This window comes from Metopolophium dirhodum, chromosome 3, assembly GCF_019925205.1.
Source record: "Metopolophium dirhodum isolate CAU chromosome 3, ASM1992520v1, whole genome shotgun sequence".
Lineage (NCBI taxonomy): Eukaryota > Metazoa > Arthropoda > Insecta > Hemiptera > Aphididae > Metopolophium > Metopolophium dirhodum.
Window position 1 is genome coordinate 26,921,302 of NC_083562.1, and position 24,292 is coordinate 26,945,593.

Genomic DNA, 24,292 nt, shown 5'->3' on the forward strand with positions numbered 1-24,292 from the left:
TTGTTTAGCTTGAAAAAGCAGTAGGTTACGACCGCAGGAGACGAATAAGAGCACAAATTCGAGTAGTGAAACGTCAATTAGAGACAAACAGTGGAAAGGCAACCAACACTACGACACGTGTTACAAAGGTAATTTATTTTATTTCATAACTTGTATCAATTTATTATTATTTTTAAAAATCATTGTTTGTTGAAATTTGATTATAGAACTTTCAAGATGTGTTGCCAGCCAAGACACAAAAACAAAGTAATGTTACTGTTGAAAAAACCGAGTATGTTAAGAAACTTGAAGTTAAAAAGGAAAGAAGTGTTTCTCCACAAAAATCGTATGCAAATCCAATTGGCAATTCGCGATCTCCTTCACCTAAGAAGACTCTTAGGTCAGTTGTGGAAACTCGAACACCATTGCCTACACAAAAAGCTGTTCGATCAATTGAAAATGAACGATCTAATTCGCCTCAAAAAACTGTGATATCAGTTGAGAAAGTTCAACCTCTTTCATCTCAAAAAATAACTCCAATTGAAAAAGTCCGATCTCCTTCGCCTCAAAAGAGTACTCCAACTGAAAAAGTCCGATCTCCTTCACCAAAAAAAATGTCTGTAGTCCAGAAACAACAAGATTCACGATTCACCAAAAATGAAAAGTCTTCTCGAAATTCTACTATCACCTCTACCTCGACAACAGTCACCAAAACTACCAAAGGTAAATATTTTATAATAATGAATTATACTTCATACATATTTTAGCACTTAACGCTAAGGGGAATATTTTAATAGGCTAATACTTTTTATAGACAATATGCAAATGTATATATTCTTAAGTAGCTGGCTTTGAAGTAAATAAGGTTTGCACTTTCCACTAAATACCGACATGATATGTACTTTTAATGACAGATGATCAATAGTTAGGTTACTATAATTATTAATTATTGCTAGCATTTAAAATGTTGTTAAAAAAAATTTTCTATAGGTAGTAACTCTATACTTAACTTATCTAATTCAGAAAGATTATCGTATACACTTAACTATATTGTATACGTTTTATGTAAAGAAAATAAAAAAAAAATTTTTGTGAAAGTAAAGAAAAATTAACATTTTGTGGATAACGCTGTGGTTTTAATTTTACTTTCTTTATAATATACCGTTATTAAGAACTAAAAAGAAAAGACATTTTAACATTTATATTGTTGAATGCTATCGGAAATTCAATCATGTGTAAAATTGAGTTTTAATATTTTATTTTATATTCTAAGTAATAATCAATTCACTAAGGAATAGAATAATTCAAATTAATCCAAATAATATAATATGAATAATTAAAATCGATTAGTAAACACTAACATTTTATTTTAAGTACAATAATAGTTTTGAGTGTAACTTAAAATAATATTATGAAGTCTTTTTAGTTTCTCCAAATGTATTTATAAAAATATCATAATAAAATACTCTAAAAATTGGTCATCATATTCAATCTCAATTAAATATTTAATATTAATCAATATCTAAAACCAAGGTGCTTAAGTACTTGCTGTAAAATTAAGTTAAAATTACGTTTAGTTTTAGTAACTTATTATTTGTATATGTATAAATATATAATAGGTAGGTAGTTTAATAAATTAATATTGTAAATCGAGCCCGGTACCTACACAACTATGCAAGTTGTAAATATTGTATGTGTATCCTAGGTCACGATTACTTAAATTATATTTACAAATGTAAACCATAGGTCCAAATCAGTTTTATTTTTATCTTCATTTATCAAGAAGAGTTCTCCAGAAGAGTCAATTTTCGTCATCTTCTAATAATTTATAAAAATTTAAAATCGACTGGTTATGAAATTGTATTTCTTATTGAAAATTATTGTAGTTATATTAGTTTATTTCCTACTTATGCTAATATACATATTCATTAATTGGCATTTTGCTTGTTGGGTACACAATTTCTATACTTTTTAAACGAGAGAATGATACATTATTTGACATCTGTTACATTTTACCATTGATTATAAATACTAGCACTACTATTTATAATCAATGATCTTACATACAGTCATGCAGATGTAATCAGATCTTGTGTACTATATTATGTATATACTGCAACTGCACATCAATTTGTCAGCAAAAATGATAGAAGCAAAACTTACAATCGACTTTTATTTACCTAGGTACTATTGTGCCAAGTCGAGTTTATTTTACATTTTTACCCATAGTTCTAAAGATTTCGAAAAAATACAAATAGTTATTTTATCATCATCATAATTTAACACAACATATTTTGTTAACTCTCAAGTCTCAATTCACTATATTTTGAATAAACTGAAAATTAATACACTCATCCAACGTAAAAGTACATTTAGTAAGTACTAAGTAGGCACTAGGCACCTACCTATATAGTAAGGTATTTATAATGCCTATATATTACAATAATTAAATCTATACATAGTTTTTGTACTCAGATATAATTATAGGCACTAAATAAGAAAATTTATTACAAGGGCAAGTAATAAATGTTAAAATGTTTAAAAAAAATTGAGCAAACATGACGTGATTAAATGTATATTTAAAATAATAACGACCATGCCAAAAAATAATTCACCGGCAGATAACAATATTTTATGTAGGTATCTGTATCACCACCAAGTCCAGTTTATTTTATTGGAATACCTACCAATTAAAAAATTTAAGTCATTTATAGTATATTATAGTATTTAAAAAACACACAATAAAATTCCATTTTGAGCTTGTGACGTTTTTTTTTCTATAGTATTGGTGGACAGGCGGGGATACTTGGTGTTAAGAGTACAGTAGCACCGCATATTCAAAAATATAAAAATACTTTAGTTAGTGTGTCGAGGCCCGAAGGTATACATCTATATTTTAAACAGTTGATATTTGAATATTACAAAGATAACATTTTGGTTCACTTTATTTCATATCTATTAATTACATTGGTTTCCGGTTTATTTTTGAAATTTAATTATTGTACATTTGTGCGTATAGGTATTAGGCATACCAAACCATTAATTTACGGCAAAGCAAATGAGAAATTGTTACGGGCAGCCGGCTGCCGGAAGCTTAGAAATCTTCTTATATCTTGTTATAATTTAAGCAACGTACTTACAGTAAATTGAATACAGTTCAAGATATTGAAATCATTTATTTATTCTATTGAAAACGGCTTGCTGGAGTGCCGGAGCGGAGTAGGAGACACTCCGCACAGCGACACACTGACATATTTTACTGTCTCCATTTTCCACCAAATACAAAAACGAGTAATACAGGAAAAACATAGCTATACATTTCTAAAGTTGTGTAGGTTCATAGACTTATTAGGGTAAACAATTAATGTATAATTATTATTGAATTAATACATTGGTTACAGTCATTGTCCACTGATAATTCCTAATTTTAGGATAGTTTTTTTCGATATTTTAATTATAAAATGTGGTTAATAATAATACTTATTTAATATTTTATAGTTCACACACTGTACGTCGATACACCTAATTTTTTTCTGTGGCTGCGTACTAATTTGTATTTGTATAAAACTACAATATAATTACATATTATAAATATAATATATATATTTATTATCATTTTATAGATTACATTTATATTACCAACCAAATTATAATTTTTAGAATAAGCTAAATATTAGATTTCTAAATATCAGCAAAATTAAAATTAGGATATCTTAATAGTTCTTATTGCCAGCACTTAATGCCGCGAATTGTCGTCTGTCACATATTATATACCTATTATCGTGTACAATTTATACAACTAGGTACAAAAACGATAAATAATTATTTGATAATTAATAATAATTGTCGATCGGTGGCCGCCAATGTTGTTTGAATACTTAAACACATCATAGTCATCAATAGGTACCATCGCACGTTCAACAATTTGGTCATCCTCGCTTGCTGGTAAACTTCCGTCGGTAATGATAATAACATAGGTACGCACATCGTATTGAATATTGCGCAGCAGCTCCTAATGTGCCACCAACCACGGCGGCGTGCGCCAAACGATTTTCGAATTTTTGACTATACGTGTGCCCATAAAATATACTATAATAGTATAATAGGTACCTACCATTCGATCACCGGTCATTACATCGTTTCGCACCATCACTCGTCCCGGGCCGCACAGTAATATAATCAACGGCTACAACAAACATACACACGTAAAATAATTGCCACCCGACTGCATTTTTTTTCACATAAATCAAAACTGTAAATACAGCCCATAAAAATCTGTACACATGTCTGAACCGCAGTATAAACTATATACAGAAATGGTTTATGCTCGTCGGGCCATCGTGCAGCTCCGGTTTGGCGAAAACTTGAACAGACCGTTTATGGACGTGTGCTATGTGTGCATTTCAAATGTTATATATTCCATGGTAGTATTGTATCGGCGTATATAGTGTATTATAATATTTTAGGGCTTATTTATACATTGAAATCTGTCCGTTTGCCAATAACTGAGAAAAATATGATGACACGTGAGTTGTAGATTTAGTTCGACGACGATAGCGTGATTACTTTATTCGGTGTATATAATTATGATACTTATAAGTCTGCGCCCTTTAGACGGCCTGTCTCGCTCGGTTCGGGCGTTCGATTGTTAAAATGTACATAATATCATATTATATTGGACACAGACATATACGAGTCGATGTATTACCTTACGGCTTACACCCAGGTTATATACCTATTTCAAATATACTGAAATAATATTATATTGTTAAATATTTGTTTTTAATTTTTCAACAATTATACGTTTATAAAAACAAAAAATAATAGGTACCTTTCAAATATATATTATTTTTAGGACCCCCCCCCCCCCCACTCACACAGAGAAATGTTGAAAATCCGCCACTGGGCGTGAGTATATTGTAAACATTGTAATCGACGTATTTACTGTAATCGACCTGTATGCTTATAATGTATAATATAGGAACAAATGAAAAATGTGCCGACGGTCGTCAGTATTATTACACACATACATATTAAAATATTATATAGTCTAGCGTGCGAACAACCTGTTTGAGTAAAACCGTACACACGCGCGTGCAATAGGTATAGAGACCACCGTTGTGGCGAGTATTTATATAGTACATCATATACCTATAATAGTTATTACTTATTAGTTATTAGGTACACACACGTCTTGTCCGTCCCGAAGTATGAGGTTTTCGTGTTATCGGGTTATCGGCCGGCGACGACGACGACGACAACGACGTTGAAGAGGACGTGTACAGCGTACAATAATAATAGTAGTAAAAATAATAATATTATTTTATCGGCATCATTATTATCATCATTATTATAATATTATTATTATACACGATGAGAAACGATAATATACCTAAACGTCGGCGGCCGTCCGTATAAGCCAATCCCCCCGCGCACCGCGCCGCTTGGCCATAGGTTTGTACGATGCCGGAGGGGGTAGGAGGGACGAGCGCGCGTGATGCGGTTATGAGGTCTTCTCGGTTAGGACGTCCGACATGCCACATGCGGCAGGCAATCCGTCACACGGCACCGGACCGCACGTACGCACACGTCGCCGCCGTCGCGTCCGTCTGTTTTTCGGCTAGAAAATAATTTTATACCGGTTCGTAGACGACACCTCCTCACTCGTTTTTTCCGTTTTCAATCTCTTTAACCCCTTATCGTTGGTGACCACGGGTTAGTACCGTGTGGATTTGCGCACGTCCGACGAGTGAATCGGAGTGTTGTTCGGACATTGCAGTCGAACAGAAGTCTACACACGGCGCGGGAATAGGGTCGCCAAAAATTGCGTCCAACAGGATTAGGTACGTACAGACTACAGAAGTACAGAATGTTATTATATTGACGTGTACTGTGCATATTATAAATTGTGTTGGTTGGCTACAATTATTAAATATTGTCGCAATGTAGTGCAGGTATTATTACTATTGTTAAATGCGCTATACCGCCGCGTGGTATCATGTACGCACACAGATCTCGGGTCTTGGTATCTGGAAAACCGTGCGAAAAACAATAATATTATATCGTCATCCGCCGGGCAAGCGCCGTATCGATTTCCTGATCGATCGTTACGACCTTTATATCCGTTCATCTGGACGGACAACAGCAGTCACCACTAGGCCGGACTGTGAGGCGGGTAGTTATAGAGTCGGTATCGGTGGTGCTATTTATCGCGCGGTTCTATTTATAAAATATAATCGGATGCTCTATAATGCCGGTCATCATTTCGATCGGCCGCCGTTGGGGCATTGGGCTAGGAGTATTTTTAACGGCCGAAAACACTCTTAATGTCAACCTACCGGCTACCGGTCTTTTACATTTTACATCATGACGTGGTGACGCGTGTATAAAATCATGTATAGGTAGATTGTAGATATAATATAATAGGTATGGAAAGATTGTTTAGGTATATAATACAATAGGTATGGAAAGATTGTAGATAATATGTCGTATATGCGTTTAGCGTAGGTATCCTTATGCGTACTTATGATTTCTAAAAGTGCCCGTGTTCTAATATTATTGATTTCGAAACGAAAAGGTTTACGTTATAATGTCATCATTATATATTTGTAGGTATAGTAGGTAGATATTAGTTACCTATATTATTATTATTGTATAATGCATAGGTAGCCAAGTATACTTATAGGTACTCAAAATTTCGCACGTACCAAATGTCAGCTGGCCGTTACACAGAGACCATTAATTTATCGTGCTTAATGTGTAATATATTATATTATTATTATAGCTGTTAAACGACGTTATGCATGATTTTGGTGTCGAACAATTTTCATTTTTTAATAGTTTTTACGTATTCAAATACAAATTTAAATTACGTTGTTTTAAAAACCATTGCTCGAATTGGGGGGACGGAGCAAGGCTTTCATATATTATTATTATTTCCATATTTTGTTTATTTGTTTATATCAACTGTTCAACTATATTATTAAATTCTTATATCATAATTTATAACGCACAGTATTGGCCTGGGTCATGAGCATTAAATGTTCTATGCCCCGCCACCCTGGTAACTTATTTTGTTGTGTGTTAGAAAGATAACAAATTTATAGAATAATCAATCCATAAAATGTTGTAAGAAAAGGAATTGATTATGGAGAATAATGGATATTATTTAATATTATATACATTTTTATAAAATCTATCAATCTCAATATTTATATTGTCAGACAACAAGTTACAACTAACTAAAAATATATTTTTATAATATTCGTATATTACAATTTTAATTTTATTCTGTAGTAGTTTAATAATCTATACACTTAATACGTTGTTCTAAATATTAACTATTACCTAAATCTAAAAATAAAATAAAAAAATTTAGTATTATAGTGTAACAATCATTTATTATTTTCTTAATACAAATATTTGATTAATAAATGAAAAGTCCAATGAATATATTTAAAATGTTTTTAAGTTGTTCATAGTTCATACAATTATACATTGCGTACCAACATTATAATAAATTACAAGAGATAATTTGTATTTTTAATGCTCAAATGAATAATATTTAAGTGCAGATTTTAAACAATTTTAGTGTCTATAATTATGATGTTGTTTGCGTGTGCTCTAAATCTAAATGCAAATGTGTAATAAGTAAAAAGTATCTTTAATAATCTAAGCGTTGTATATAATATAAGTACTTACACATTTTATTTAAAAAAAACCCATTTAGTTGTACCTGGAAAGTGGTAGGTCCCTATAACTTGAATGTAGAATGTATGATTAAATACGTAGAGTTTATATAGAACATATTGATGAATTTAAGTTGTATATTTTATTATTTCGCGCTAATAATTTTATCTAAACAGATTGTTAACGTAATTACAAGATTTTGAAAGTATCTTATTAGAAAGTTAGTTAAATTAATTATGTCATTGTTATAATTGAAATATTATAAATGTTACCAGCTAAATTGTTACAAACTTTTGCTCAGGTCTTAACCAGTAATTTATATAGCCACTAGTTTTAACTTGAAGTGTAGGTATTATTTTTTTACTAAATGAAAACATATTTCATACAAATTAACGCGTCATATTGTTCCGGAACGGTAAACTTATAATAGTTAATTCGTTCCGGCGAGATTTTACTTTCTATGATTTTTTAAAACTCAATTGTGTATTTGAAATTTAATGTGCCCTTCGAATTGATTGTTTTTTGTACAGCTTTTTATCCGCATAATTGTTGTACTAAAACTTCCATTGATATAAATTGTTACCCTTTACGTCTTAAATTTGATTCTATAACTTAACACTCATAATTTAAACCCAAAACCCACAATCAATAATACTTTTCATACGATTATAACTTTGATTAAGTTATTTTCAAGGTTATATTACACTGGCACATCAGTCACTATGTTGTTAAATAACTATAGTTAATTATTAATTAAATTATATTGTCATTCACGATAGGTGCACACAAATAATTGCATTATCCGGTTGAAAATGACATATTTAAACTTGCCTAATTAATATTCAAACAACGAGATCAAACACTATTACCTATCTATACTTATCATAAAATATACCCGGAAGGTAGATGCGGCTAAGTGATAAACAACGAGTGTCAACGACTATTATATGTCTTAAGTTGTTGTACTTGGCACCTGAAGTAGAAAGACATAAACCGTTTTACAATCATTAAAATTAATGTTAAGGGCTTGTACAATTAATAAATATAAGTAGGTACCTATAACCTATGTAGTAATTACTGATTAAATATTATTTGACAAAAAAATATAAATGGTACCTATAAAGTGTAGTTAGATTTATTATAATACGTAGGTATTAAAAAAAATCAAATTTACACCAATAATTTGTATTTATTTAGTTGAATATATTAGGTACCTGTATAATCTACTCATTGTTCAATGATAATATGCGTATTTGTTAGTTATTAGTACTTATTTACTTATTATATTATGCTAATATACAAATTAACAAATAATTAATAAGCAATGATAACGCATGCAATTCTTTTATTTCATAATACTTTTTATATTATTTTATTAGCAATCTCCTAGCTAATTAGCTACCCCTATATTATGGGCTTATCGCATATACGGCTATACCAAACATCTAGTTTTATCACTTTTATGACGACGGGGAGCAAATATATTTTAAGAAATGTACCTACTTAAAAACTATAAAATATAATTATTATAATTTTCTATAAAGCAAATCTTTTAGAAATTGAGTTAAGTTTTTTTTTAAATAACTTAATATTTATGCGATATGTTTACATGTAGGACTTTACGACTTCTTTATTAAAGATTCAAATTTTAAACTTAAAAATAACTACATTTAAGACATGATTACAATTTTCATAATTTAGTGATTAACTTTTTTGTAATCGTTTTTCAAAAATTAAATTAATATGTTTCGGCACGTCCTATTTATTATATTTAGATTTGTTAATTATTATATTTGAAATAATGTATCAAGTACCTAAGCGAAAACAAATTGTATTATACTTATATAACGTATGTGTTTTGGTGAGTTTATTATATTGACAAGTTTCAAGATATGATAACTACACAACTATTATACATGTTTATAAGTTTATTATTAGTTTATAGGTACAAATAATAGTGTACGTAGTAGGTACTTATTGTATGATAGGCAGTATAATAATTTAAACATATTTGTTTGTACCAAAAAAATGTTCTAAATAGTTCTACCCCACACTTCAACAACCTGCAATATTATAAAATGTATAAGTTATAACTAATAAGTTATACTTATAACACATCCTAGTTTACTGATTAAGTGAATATGCGTAATACGTACGTTTTAATTTTAACTAAAAATCGTGTCAGTGGTGATAATTCGTGACGGGCCCATTGCCAGACGCTTTTTCGTATCGGTAATAATAAATGACATCACGTTTTTCCACCATAAACAAACTGTATATTGTTGTATGCGTATGAACTTATTTTACTAAATAATAATGATATAAGTGTGTGTTTTAAGTAATGTGTATTTTAATATATTGGAACTTCGATGTGGGTGCGAGCTACAAATTTATACTCGTGTCCATAAATCTAGGAACTGTGATTAAAATAACCCTTGAAGGCTATTAGGCTCGGACTCGAAGTATTGCCGAAAGTCGTGCCAATTTTTTTCTTGGTAGTCTTTAAAAAATTTTCTAATTAAAATTAACTAACTAAATAATTTTTTTAACTTGAGTACATTATAATATAATATAACCTATATTCTATAGGTACCTACTTGTAATTTAGTGATTTTATATGCGCAAAGGTGTAGCATAATAATATAACTATATTAAAAATATTGAAATTTAAATATGTTTAGATGATAATATTAATAGGTATATTTAACATTTATGTATCGGTATCAATTAGTCTAATCACTTTGACTATCACGCTTCAGTACCATAACCAATCTGTATAGTGATGTGTTCAATTTTCTCATTTTAATTCACTTTTTTTCTCTTTTTTTATAAAATAATACAATATATACATGCAAATTTAAACGACGTATACGATAATACCTAATTCGTATTAATTGTATTTATTTGAGTTATTGACTTAACTATATATGTACCTATCTAATTAGTATACACCGTTATATATACGTACTATATACATAGGTAGATGTTAAATATAATATAAGTTATTACTAGTGTTGGGATTTTGATGCAATGTAATTTTTTTTCCTGATGTTCTAACACGTACGTCCATAAGCAGAAAACTTGTTATAGTTGATACAGATTATATTTTTATTATAGTTTTTATTTTGCATTTTGTTGACAAATTTAACTTAAAATGCAGTTTTATGGAATTTTTTGACGTTTTAAGCCTTTAGGGCATATTTAAAGTTTATAGAGCATTTTTCATAATTTATCTGTAAGCTAATTAGGCTATTTGATCACGCATTTCGGTGTCTGATCGCTCAAATTTAAATTATACGAACGTGCGTTTTATCGTGTAAATACTGGTATATATTTTGTTTATATTTTTTTTTGTAATAAGTACGTGCATAATATCAACCATGTGTCTATTTTATTTTTAAATTCAGAAAAAATTTTTAATGCATTATTGCATTTTTTAGAGCATTTTTGTGGTTTTTTTTTACTGTTAAAATCCTAAGCCTAGTTATTATACTTCCCTAAACATTTTGGTCAGAAGTTATTATTTTGTCTCCTAAATTAATGAAACCTTACACGGCCTTGCACCATATTATTTTATATTTGCATGTGTTATTTTAGATTTTGATGCATCTATATAATATAATGTTATAGGTATTCAATTAGACACTCCACTCAGTCCACTCCCGTTACAAACAACAATAGGTTGTTAGTAGCAAATTATCTTTCAACCACTCTCGTACCTTGAATACTGTAATATGTTATAGTATTAAATTGAATAACGCAATCTGGGAGAATATTTTGAAAATAAATTATGGATACACGTAACTTATAGGTACCTATAGGTACATTATATGGGTGACACACCTAAATCACACGCGCACCAGTCAATTATTTTGTAGTCCGTAACCGTATTTCCGTTGGTCATTTCCTGCGAATAATAAAAAATTCACTATCACAATAAAAAACTAACACAATATATCATCTCGCACACACGCATAATATAGCACTAACCTAAAAGTGACGATACCGATGTAGGCCATAACTATAACACCATTCGTTTTAAACATTTGTCAGTCACCTTGGCATTTATACAGCCATACAGGTTACCCACGTGTGTTTAAAATAATTTTTCCTAAATTAAAGTGTGTATATTGTTATTATTGCCCTGAACTTGTTTAGATTATTTGCAACTGCAAAAAACAATAGGTCATAGAACTGTAGAAGCATATTATATGTAAAATGTTCCTAGTTCTTAGATTTAGACAATTTATAAAGTTTGTAATAATAAGTACCTAACGTATTTATAAACAATTACACACAAAATCAATCCATAAATATAATATACATTTATTGTGTTTATCTATAATCAATAATCATCAATATGATGTATTGATGTGTATTAGACAAAACAAAGAATTTATAACTTGTTTTGAATAGAAATATTTTATAATAATTTATAACTTATAACTTATAAGTATATATTTTAGAATTAAAACATTTTATGTTTTACAAATCAAAATGTTATATACATAATTTTAATCCTATATTTGTCAGTTAGGCCATTTTTTGTATATTTAAAATACTTTTTGTTTCGGTATACTCACTTGTTGGCTAATGCACGGTGATTTAAATCAGACAAATGGGATTATGAATTGTTGACGTAATTGTTTCTAGGATAGTCTATGTAAATACTAAATGAAACTTGAAATGGCTAGCTCAAAATTGATTCGTTTTCCAACCAAAAAAAAACCTTTCTTAACCTTAACCTAAATATATATTAGCATTAGTATCCGTCTATCTCAATATTATTCTTCCATAAATTTGCCAAAGTAAAATATACCCATTTAACGTTTAAACTAATTCTTTTCTTTAATTATAATCTATAATTTAATATGACAAATATAAGTAAACATTACATTTCATCGAAAGTAGGTAGCTATGATATTCATGTGTACAAAAACCTTAAGCCGGGCTGAGTCTTCACCGTGTTATCGTGTAGAGTTGAATATATTCAAAATATCAATATTCAATATATTCAATATATTGAGTTATACATATTCAACTTGAAAGTAACGTGTTACCAACATTTTGTTACCAATGTATTAAACAAATAAATAAACGGCACATGACACGAGTCGGTGTAGTGTAAACTCGGCTTTACAGGAGTTTCCTAGCTTTTCCTAACCTTTATTTATTTTTTATACATAAAATTAATTTTAATATTTTAATATTGGCCAATAAAAATGATAATCTTGTATAAGAGTTTTTTTTTTTTTACTGTAGTTGAATTACTTTTTTACGCTCCCAAATGTTTGTTACCAAGATCGGAGGAAATTGCAGTTGCGTAACATAATTGATATGGAAATTAGGAAAAAAACCGTCACGTAACAGTTCTTTGACACTACCTATACAGATTTGATGCTTTCCCATAGTAATGTATAATAAGTAACATAAAAGTATAAAACGATAACGCATTCGATACGCACATCACTAACCGTGCGGTGGCTATCATTGACATAATCCTACATGAATTTAGAAATTTGTTCTCATCAAGTATTGTTGGTTGTTACCGATATTTTTGGTCCTCGAAAATTATTTTAAATTTAATTTAATGGTATTAGGAAAATAATATATTTCCCAAACAGTAGTGGCACCAACCAGATATAAGTCACCATACGTAAAAAAAAAAAAATATAGCGACGTAATTAAAATTCGCATTTATAATAATTAGAAGGTAGGTATCTTGGAAAAATTAATTCGATTGAAATAATATAAAATGTAATAAGTTAACAACACTTTCGAAAATCTTATTCCGTCTTTATGTAAACGTATGGTCGTTAGTCGTAGGTTTATTAAGTTTGCATATTTCAGGCGTAATGTCAATTTGCTCGGTAGTCGGAATCTATATTAGACATATTTTATCGTAACGTGCTATTATTATCATTTATCTATATAATTAAGTAACGAGTTATCATAATACTATGCAGGTTCGAATGTACGTCTTCTTGATCTAGTCTACATCTATTTTATTGTATCTACTATCTAGGTAAAATAGTTGACATGTTTTTTAAGTCGTTTACACTGAATTGTATCTACTATGTACTAGTTAAATTTAATACTATAACTAGTTACATTTGATATTATAACTAGTATGTACCTATAGACGCAAACACTATGGCGCAAAAATTGTTATTGTATAAAATGTATGCCTATAGGTACAATGCATTAATACTTATACATTATCAATTATAAACAACAATTACAATCAAAATAAAAAAATTAACATTTTAAATTGTCATGTTATTAGATTGAACAAGTAATAATTTTATTAATGGTTTTAACTCATAATAATTGGGCGCCTAGATACCTTCCGAAGTAAAAAAAGTCGATAATTTTTGTACGAATTGCCTCCCGACTATATACCTACGAGTTGCCTCCCGATGTACCCTAAAGTTTATCGTAATAAAAAAGAATATAGTTACCTCCCAAATGGACTGGTAAATGAGGCAATAAATGTATAAATGGTTCCTAAACTATTCAAACGTTCTATAAATACATTTATAATTATAGTAACAAATGTTTTTTATTGACTAATAATTTATTATATTACTGTTTTTAATAACTCTGCAATGTTTGTATACACGTATGTGATAATATTATGTACCCAAGACTGATGTTTTTTAATCGTACTATATGATTTTAAATGTCTAAAAAATAAATGTTTTTAATAATTTTAGTATGAAGTTCTTTATAGACTTAAAATAAAACCACCTAACCTATAAGTTTAATGTCTATCATTATTATGTCATATTAGGTATACCTATTAATTTATATTATATTAAATATGCGTAGCTATACATTTATATTTTATAATTCTAATTTATTATACACAATAAATTATGCATACGTACATAAATTCATTTATTTACATGGTACTATATTTTAGCGAAGTTTATGAACCACTATTTAATTCTATAATATAGGAGACAAATAGTGTGAACATTTTTGATATACAAATCGTATTCGTATATAATTATGAAATGCCTGATCACTGGATACAATTAGTGTATATTAACCTTTTTACTTACGATGAGGATGGGAGGCAACTAGAATGCACCGTAATAATTATAATATAAATTAACGTGTCGTTATGTTATTGATAATTATATTCTTGTAGTAAGTAGTAACAATAAAAATAAAAATAAAAATCTTCTTTATGGCGTGAAACTAAAAACCAAAATGTATTTCCTTCCTCGAAAAATAAAAATATTACTTATTACAATAAATCTTTAACATGAAATTTAACATGATATAATATTTATTAATTTAGATGTAATAAGAGCGCCCCGTATTTTCTTGTAGTCTGCAAACTTGACAACACGAATGCTGTTTATTATGCCTGTGTGACGTATTATTTTGAACTGCTTGCAGTTGTTATAACATAATAATATAATAGCATCATTATTCAAATTGCTTATATTATGTATTTTAACTTTTTCAAATAATTCAAAAAATTTTATTTTACGACTCAGGTTTATCCTACATTTATAAAAAGAGTCGGGCGTATTTTATTTTTTACTCGGGTATTTTATACCATAATTTATTATTTTAATTAATGTATTTATTTTTGTTATTATTATTTGTTTTGCAGTAAAAAGTGAACAAGTCAGCAGCAGCACAAACCTTTATCAAGAACAAAACGTTACTGATTTGATTACATCCAGCTACGGCGTAGGTCCCACTGACGACAATGGTAGACCGTTGTTCGGATTGAGAGCTCTCAGGAAAACCAACGCCAATCAATCCGGCGTGAGCGGTGAGTACAATACTGTGCAAACCTCGCTGTATACTTACGCGTTTCACAGATCAATGGTCTATCTATATTTCTACGTTGCGCGTTGTTGTCATTGAGACTTGTATTGTTTCTTCTCCAGAGAACGATTCATCGTCGTCTGTCCGTTGCGAAGACGAATCACGCGACACTCAGGCATCTGATCAAAAACACAAGTCGTTCGGTCTGAGAGCACTACAATCCGAGAACACGTATACGGTACAAGAGTCGTCGAGCACTGTGTACCAAACAGCGTCCGATCAAAAAGGCGGCGTCGATCAGTTGATCACCGACCATAAGGGCAAACCGCTGTTCGGTCTGAAAGCGTTGCAGAGCATCGGCAAAAACGAAGAAGAACCTATTTACGACGACATGCCGGAACCGCCGGTATCCCCACAGCTAAAGGATCTGGTGCTCAAGCACGAAAAACACGCAAGTAAGTCATTTATATATAGTGGTTAAATCCGCATGGGCGCAACTAGGGTCAAAATTCTGGGGGAGACTAACAAAACTATTTATTCAAAATAACCCTTTAGGGGGCTTATATCTAAATCACTAAGAGATATTTTTTGGGGGGACTAAATCTTAGTCAGAGGGGCTAAGCCCCCCCCCCTTAGTTGTGCCAATAGTTAATGGTTATCCTCATGTTTTACTACGGAGTACGGGTATAATATTATAATTTATAAAACGTCATAAATTGACGTATTAGCAGCCATTATAAATTAAAATTATTACATCGAATTGTTCAAACAAACGATGTTGAATGATAAATTTCGAAAAGCATGTTGTTGTAAAAATGATGTCTGCATAATATTAGGTTACATTTTATACAACGAGCTTATCATTTTCCAAGTCTATATATTAGCGTATAAAAAAGTATATATTATATTAATCAAGATTAATTAATAATAATTAATTAATATTATATTTTGTTCGTTTGAACTACATTGTCTACATCGCACAGACCTGTCAACAAAACACTTTTTCATAATGGAATTCGTAAAAATAAATTATAATTAATATGTATCGGTATAATACACTATGTACTGATACATATTAATTATGTACTATGTAGGTTAAAAAAAACTCTTATGTTTTTATTGTACCTATCCAAATCGAATAATGAAAAATATATTATGTTTATTTTAGAAGAAAGTTCCAAGTTAGAGTCACAACCTAGACAAAAACCAAAAGCAAAATTCAGAGATAGTTTTATACTTGATACTAAAGATGAGGGTTTGTATTCAACTTTTGAAGAAAATGGATTTACAGACCCCAACGAAATTACTTCGTTGCGTTCGATTATAAAGAAATCGGAAGATGATCAAAACAATGGTATTTTAAGAAATTAGTGTGGATAATTGATTTTCAAATAATTCATAAATATTTAAAATGTTTTAGAAACTATAGTTAAAAGTAAAAGTCAATCAACAGTATTTCAATCAAAGAGTGTTATGCGGTCCGATGGATCTGGAAACGTTTCAGTCACACAAGATTTCTTGAAAGGTTAGTACCTTCACATGGCCATATTATATATTTTCAACTTATTTATTTAATTGCGGAGTCTTAATAAATTAAATTTTGCAATAAAACTATTGTGAAAAATGTCGAGTTTATATTATATATTATGTTATGTAACAATGACACGTGATTGAGCGTTAGGCTAGGTGAAAATAAAACAAAATAATTCAAATTGGACTTCGTCCAAAACGTAATTAAAACACAAAAAAACTCGAAGCACTTCAAAAGCCGTTATTTGTGTATGGCAACGGCAAGTGCTAAGACTAGTGCGACTACTATATTACGTTCAACTTAGTGCATCATATATTTTTAAATGAAACCTTCTTGGGACTGTGTCTTGAATATTGGCCTAGTTTTTAGTTTTATAATATTTTCGTACACATGGCCCATAGTGTTTTTTCTTTTTATCATAGCTCTTGTAATTTTTCAAATTTCACAAATACAATGGGAACATAATTTGATTTTATCAGGTACCTAATTTTTTGTCAGACTTAACTATAATTAAATTTTTGGATGTTAGGTACCTAATATCTACATGATTTAAACCGTTATTAGAAATATATTTAACATATTTAGAATATAATTCTATTATTCTGGTTTATGATGTAAAATTACAATAGATATTCACTAGAATACATGACATGATATTTGATTTGTTATAGGTGAATTGTCTTCTGTGAATGAACAAGAACCATCAGGAAAACTTACTCGGGGACATTATACCTATCAGAGTCCAGATAATTTAGATGCCAAAAAAGGCATTGCTAAAGTCACTACAGTGACAACAGCTATCGGCAAAGATACTGGTCCCCAAATTACTGAAATAACCGAAGAGCTCAGTGAGAATGATCGTGTTGACGGAAATAAAGTAGTTAAAAGAAGCCGAACCAATGACAAATTTGAAAATATCCAGAAAAGGTTTAGCCAAGAAAGTTTTAGTCAAGGCAGTAGGCGTTCGTCCAAAGAATTAAATGGACATGAAAAATCTGAAGAATCGCCACAATCCACTCCAAGATCAAGCTTGGTGCGCGGAGATTCAATCAAGGCACTTCAACATAAATTTCAACAAGCCACTGGTAATTTATTATCAATTGGGTAGTGATATTAATTCAACTTAGGTTACAACTTACAAGTTACTGTAACAAATTTACTTTTTAAGTACAGTCGAACTTGGTTAACTTGAACTTTTTTAACTCCAAATCATCGATCTTTTTGCCGGTCCCTAGAATTTTCTATTATTGTATTATCCGTGGACAATTTGAACTTTTTGGACGGCCCCTTCAAACTCGAGTTAACCATGTCCAACTGTAATTTGATTGTAAATTAATTACATTTTATTATAAATAATTTATACGTAATTTAAGTTACTTTTTTGTAGTAAAAATAAAAATTTTATCTAATTTTATATTTTCGATTGTCAATACTCGTATTAACAATTTAATTATTAACAAGGCGTTACACAGTCATTTTGTTGTCTTCGTCTTAGAAATGCGTAACATACGAAATTTACTCACAGCAGATCACGTTTAGCTTTGTTAGTTTAAAAATTAGAGTGAATCGGCCTATTATAGAATTGGATGGTAAGTATATTATTTGTGTTTATAGGTGGGTTTTTTACGATAATTCAGTTTTTAAGTGAGTTAGGTATAAGCATTTTGAAATTACGTTGTATTATATAGATACGCAAAACTTGCTAAAACTATACTTTAACTTTCGTAAAAAAACTCACATGCAAACACAGATGATCTTCTTACCATCAAGTTTCATATTAGGTCAATTCACTCTAATTTTTAAATTAACGAAGATAAAGTGATCTGCTGAGTTTAAATTTGGTATCTTACGCACTTGTAACATGGAGACAACACATTACTGTATAGCGTCCTCTTAAGCTCTGGTAACATTTTTGAAAAAAAAAAATAAAAATAAAAAGTAATTTTAATTGTAATGAAGTTGTATTTTAAACTCAAAAATATTATAACTTCACCAACGAAAAAGAAAGTTACTTGAGAATGATTTAATTACAATTTTGAAAAATTAATTCATAATGTAATTTAATTACCGAAAAAAAGTAACTTCCCAATTCTCCTATTAAGTATAATGTACATAGGACATAGGAACCAAGTTACTATAAGGTGTTTATGTTTTCTTAAATTAATTAATAATTCTTTATGGTACTTTGTTAATTTTTAACCATAATCCTTAGAATATTTTATATAGTTTTAATATTTTTATCACTCTAATCCCTCTTTATTATTCTGTGTTTATTCAATTGATAGATACTGAATAATGTCATCTTTTCATAATAAATTGGTACAGTTATATGTCTATTTTGGTTTTTGATCTTTTATTAGTATCTTTTATTAGACATTCAAATATTGATACATTGTAAATTATAATAATAAGAAAAATAATTCTTTTATAAATTAAAAGTTATAATATGTTAGACTATATTTGGCGTTTGGCCATCAGAATTTATTACTAATACAATTATAGTAAGGAATAAACTTTCTAAAAAATATTAGAACATAGGTAAACATTTATGATTTTAATAAAACTAAAAAAAAACTTATTATATTAAAAATTGTTGAAGTAATTTTTGTCTAGTGGTAAAAAAAATACTATTATGATTTAATGCTTTAATGCTTTATAGTAAATGATAAATGTAAACCTAACATAAAGAACTCTTTTATATTTCAGTTTCATCTAGTTTGAAACAGAACAAAACGGCTAAATCTGATGTGTCTAGTAGCTCACGACAAGTCGAAGAAAAAACAGTAACTACCAAAGTGAATACAACAAAAAACAGTGGAACTGCTACATCCTTCCTTGACAACAATTCAAGAGTGACTGGTGTACAAGACGTTTTAACTAGAATGCGAAATGCCGATCTAGGTAAACAATGATTAATATAAAATATAAAATATATTATATAACAACATAAAATAATAATATCATATGAAAAAATATTATAAAAATATATTAATATTAATTTATCAATATTAATATATTAATATTGTATTGATTAGTGATTACTTAGAAAATGTCTGTGCTAATCTGAAATTATTTTTGCCAAATATTATAGTTGTAGAAAGTGGTGATACCAATGAAGACATTGAAGCCCGTGCGTTACTTAACAAATTTTTAGGTGCATCAGTCATCCTTCATGGAATGGAGCAAGGAAACAAATCTCCTACTTCAACTAACACTACAAGTAGCGCTGCGCTTGTTAACCAAGTTGAAAAACAAAGAGCACAGGTACAACTATAATATTATACACACTATAATACATAAATTATAATGTAAAATTTAAAAAAAAAACCGTAATAACATCAAAATTGGGGCATTGTTTGGTACTATCTGCTTGTTGTTGAATATTCATATATTTCTGTATGAGTTCTAAATACCTAATAATATTTTTCTATTATATAATAATTGAATTTCTAACTTATTCAATAGGTACTAATGTACAATATATTGATATTTTTTAGCACATTATAAAACATATAGGTACTTACACATTATTATTTATTACCTATTATTCATACAACTACACATTAGTACAAACAGTGACAAATTGGCTAAAAATGTTGGTCTAAAAATTAAACATATTAGGTATCTGATATTACCTGTATGACTATACAGACTAATACCAAACTTGGTAATAGATATCAGGCCAAAACTAGAACACAATAGTTGGTGAGTCGACAGCATAGTCAGCTGCAAGTTATAAATATTTTATATAATTATCATAAGAAATGCATGTGTAACTACTGAAGTAAGAACGCAAATACATTGTGGGAAGTGGACAATAAACATTTAGATCGTTTCAAAAGAAAAATAAATATATTTTCTGAAAAGTTTTGGGTACAACTATTACTATTATTTTTGTTATCTTGACAGTTTTTACTTTTTAATACATTTTCAATTTCAGTTTTAGTAAGTATTAATATCAAATTAATAATTGTAAATAAATTTCATACATTTAATATGATTTATTTTGTGTTTTTGCATCCAATAAGTATAAAAAATCTGGCTGAATAGTTTGCAGTTTTTTATGTATGTAATACTATAAAAAAAAATCTTATTTTATGGTATTTATATGTCAGAAAAACATTTAACGGTTGTGTTGATAGTCATTACACAATCTTAGTATTTTACAAATGTTAAAAATAGCTTCATCTTCCATAATTCGTCTTAATGTTATTGTTATTTGTAACTTTAAAATAATTATTTTATTATTATAAAAATTGACTATCTTAAAATTGAATTAGTTTACAAAAATATTCATAATATTTATCCAATAGGTATATTATACACTTTAAAAAATTTACCCTTTTTAATTTAAGATAATTACATACAGTTTATATACATAGTAAATAAATTACTAGGTATTAAAATTATCAGTTTAATTAGTAATTAAAATTTTCTTTTACATGGTTCTCTGTGCCTACTTGGTGAGTATTTGTTGTGTTTATTTATTCTGTCATAACTTTAAAATTGGATCTAGATAGGTACCTATTTGAAACCTTCATGGGACAATGTTAGTTGATAATATTATATTAGGTGCTTACTTTGAATATTTTACCATAATAGGTACCCATATCCTTCTGATAAAATATATTTTACAACCAAGACACAACATGTTTATTTATATTGATATAAAAATGTAAAACAATGCATATGTTTTTGTTTTGGTTAGTTTCTTAGTTTGCTTGGTTATAATATACTTAGAATATAATCATAGTGTTTTAAATATAAAAATGATGATTAGGATAAACGTACAAAGTAGAACAAAACATTAAGGCACCTACTAGGTGCGTATATGGCTATATATAGGCAAACAATGAAGTATGAATTATATATATATATATTTTTTTAATTTTTATTAGAGAAATTCAATAATCTATACGGTTATTTTTGTGCAAGTGTTGTTGAAGTGACAGAAAAAGCATAAAAAAAGTAAAAAATAATAATAAAAATAAAAAATAGCATGTAGGCTTGTGGTGAAGGGACAGCACTTTAGTAGAATTATATATAATCTATTATTTGAGAACCGTTTGCTACCAAATGATGTCACATACGAGTATACAATATATATATATATCAACAATGTATGTGTTATAAATTTATAAATACGGAGAATATTCGAATTGCTTTGTGTTTGTTTACGGCGTTCACGCGCCCTGGCGCTTATTAATTGTTTCCCCTGCCTGGTCGCGACGACGTTTTCGGGCATTTGCGTATATTTCGTTTTAAACAATAAACGATCTTATAAGGAAAGGATGTGTCCACCTGTCCGTTGTTTGGACGTCGTTCGCGAATCGCGATAAATAAATAAGTTAAGACGAAATAATATGCTGAAAAAAAAAAATCGACGTCTTTGTTCAGACGCACGTTTACCGAACATAATACAACGGTCAATAATAGTATTACTACTCTACTAACAGTGAATTTCCCTACCCGTTGGACAACGCATTTTGGCTTTGCGCGTTTCACGACGAAAATAATATTTGAAGGCAAATCCTATTTTGGTCAGCGCGGTGGTTCACTCGACGTCGAATGCTCCGTTGGCCACGCAGTTCAGTTTATACTTGGCTACACGCGCAACTATTTCTGTGTATATTGAGTGTGTCCGTGTCGCTGACAAAAATCGTTTTTTTCTTAATTTTTTCTCAGTAAGACAATAAGCGAGAAACTCTTAATTTATCATAATATTTTTCACATTAGATTTTTAAGTATTTTTGAGTTCGGCAAGTACCCACGTACAAGTGAGTGCAGTCCGACTTATTGGTTCGCCTTCAATCAATCGATTCTTATATTGTTTTACGTTTTATAGTTATCACTTACCGGCGTAAGTTATAAATTACCATAATATTGGTACACAATAATAGGGTACCTACGACGTTTGGCAGATTGGTCTGATCGAGTATTTTATAATATAATAGGTAATGAATAATAGTTATAGTAAAACTTAAAATTAATACAGATATCTGATAATAATAAAATATACGATTTTAAGTTGAAAGATAGACAGGTAGGTCATAAAAAGATATACTACTCCAAAACCTTGCCAGGAATACGAATCGGGCGAATGCGTTTTGTTTTGCAGTTTGGTCTGTTCTCGAAATGTTAATATTTCCACCTTAAATCTAAATTAAACACATTTAAGGGTTTTCGTTTTTGTTATTTGTGCATATTTCCAATGGGCAGTTGTGGATTTAACACATGGAAAACCCTAAAATCTTTGGTTCCATGAATATTATTAAGGCAATGTCTGGCCGTGTCCCAACAAATAAAACATGTTGCCAACTATTTTTACAAGTGAATTCATAAATTTGTATTTATGCGTATTGTACACGAGGGTCCTTATTTAGATTGACACCTGTTAACACAATATTGACCGGTTAAATAGAACGAAGCCTATTGTGTGTACATTATAATAGCATAGTATGAACATAACATTATTTGCCATTCGTTTTTTTTTTTTTGTAGAAATCTCCTGTGATTAGGAAGAACCTAAACGAACAAGAACTCGATAATATTTGGGACGAAAAACAATTACAAATTTTGGTTAGTATCATTATTCAATCATTGTAAAGATAATTTACTTGTACGTTTGTTTAACAAATGTTTAATTATTTAGTTGGAATCTTGCCCAGATTACGATCAAAGGAAGAAAATCAGAGCCAGGTTAAGGCAAATCATGGCAGAACAGAAAGGTAACATAACTGCATTACAATTAATTTAATTACCAAATTGCGTCATGTTAAATTAGTCATAATTTAAATCATATCTTCGCAATTATATAATTATTTTATTTACCCAATAAAATATTATATAATATGTAATAATATATTAATATGTAATATGTAATATGTATATTGTATTTACAAAAAAAAGGACATTTTTATAAAAATATTTATTTAAAATCAAAATGAATAATTTCATCTTGGCCATATTATAATCATTTTTTTTATCACTACAGTACAATGTAATTTAACTTTAAGATAGGTAGGTATCCAAAAATTAGTTGAATAATTTTAAGAACATAATAATGGTGTTAGATACTTTCCTACTTAATTTTTGTTGTTGTTATTATTAGAATTAGATTTGTTTTTCATACCTGCCAAAAATATAATTGCTCAAAATACCTTTATTATTTTATTATATACCATGCACCCAGGTATAAACGTATAATAGATGAATTACAAGATCAACGTAAAAATAATTATTAAAGTATAGTATTAAGTAAAATCGTTAGAATACCAAATATTCGTAAGGATAATAACATGT

General features: G+C 29.1%; 1 protein-coding gene across 4 annotated transcripts in view; it reads left to right on the forward strand.

Moving 5' to 3' along the window:
• LOC132940422 (serine-rich adhesin for platelets-like) overlaps nt 1-24,292 on the forward strand; it is a 49,058-nt gene that overhangs the window by 16,320 nt on the left and 8,446 nt on the right. For all 4 annotated transcript variants that reach the window (XM_061008024.1, XM_061008026.1, XM_061008027.1 and 1 more), the window contains exons 4-14: nt 9-128; nt 207-702; nt 15,299-15,463; nt 15,582-15,914; nt 16,628-16,813; nt 16,880-16,984; nt 17,662-18,075; nt 19,697-19,891; nt 20,082-20,254; nt 23,492-23,569; nt 23,643-23,718. In XM_061008024.1, the coding sequence (XP_060864007.1) occupies nt 9-128; nt 207-702; nt 15,299-15,463; nt 15,582-15,914; nt 16,628-16,813; nt 16,880-16,984; nt 17,662-18,075; nt 19,697-19,891; nt 20,082-20,254; nt 23,492-23,569; nt 23,643-23,718 (2,341 nt within the window). The remainder of the gene's footprint in view (nt 1-8; nt 129-206; nt 703-15,298; nt 15,464-15,581; nt 15,915-16,627; nt 16,814-16,879; nt 16,985-17,661; nt 18,076-19,696; nt 19,892-20,081; nt 20,255-23,491; nt 23,570-23,642; nt 23,719-24,292) is intronic.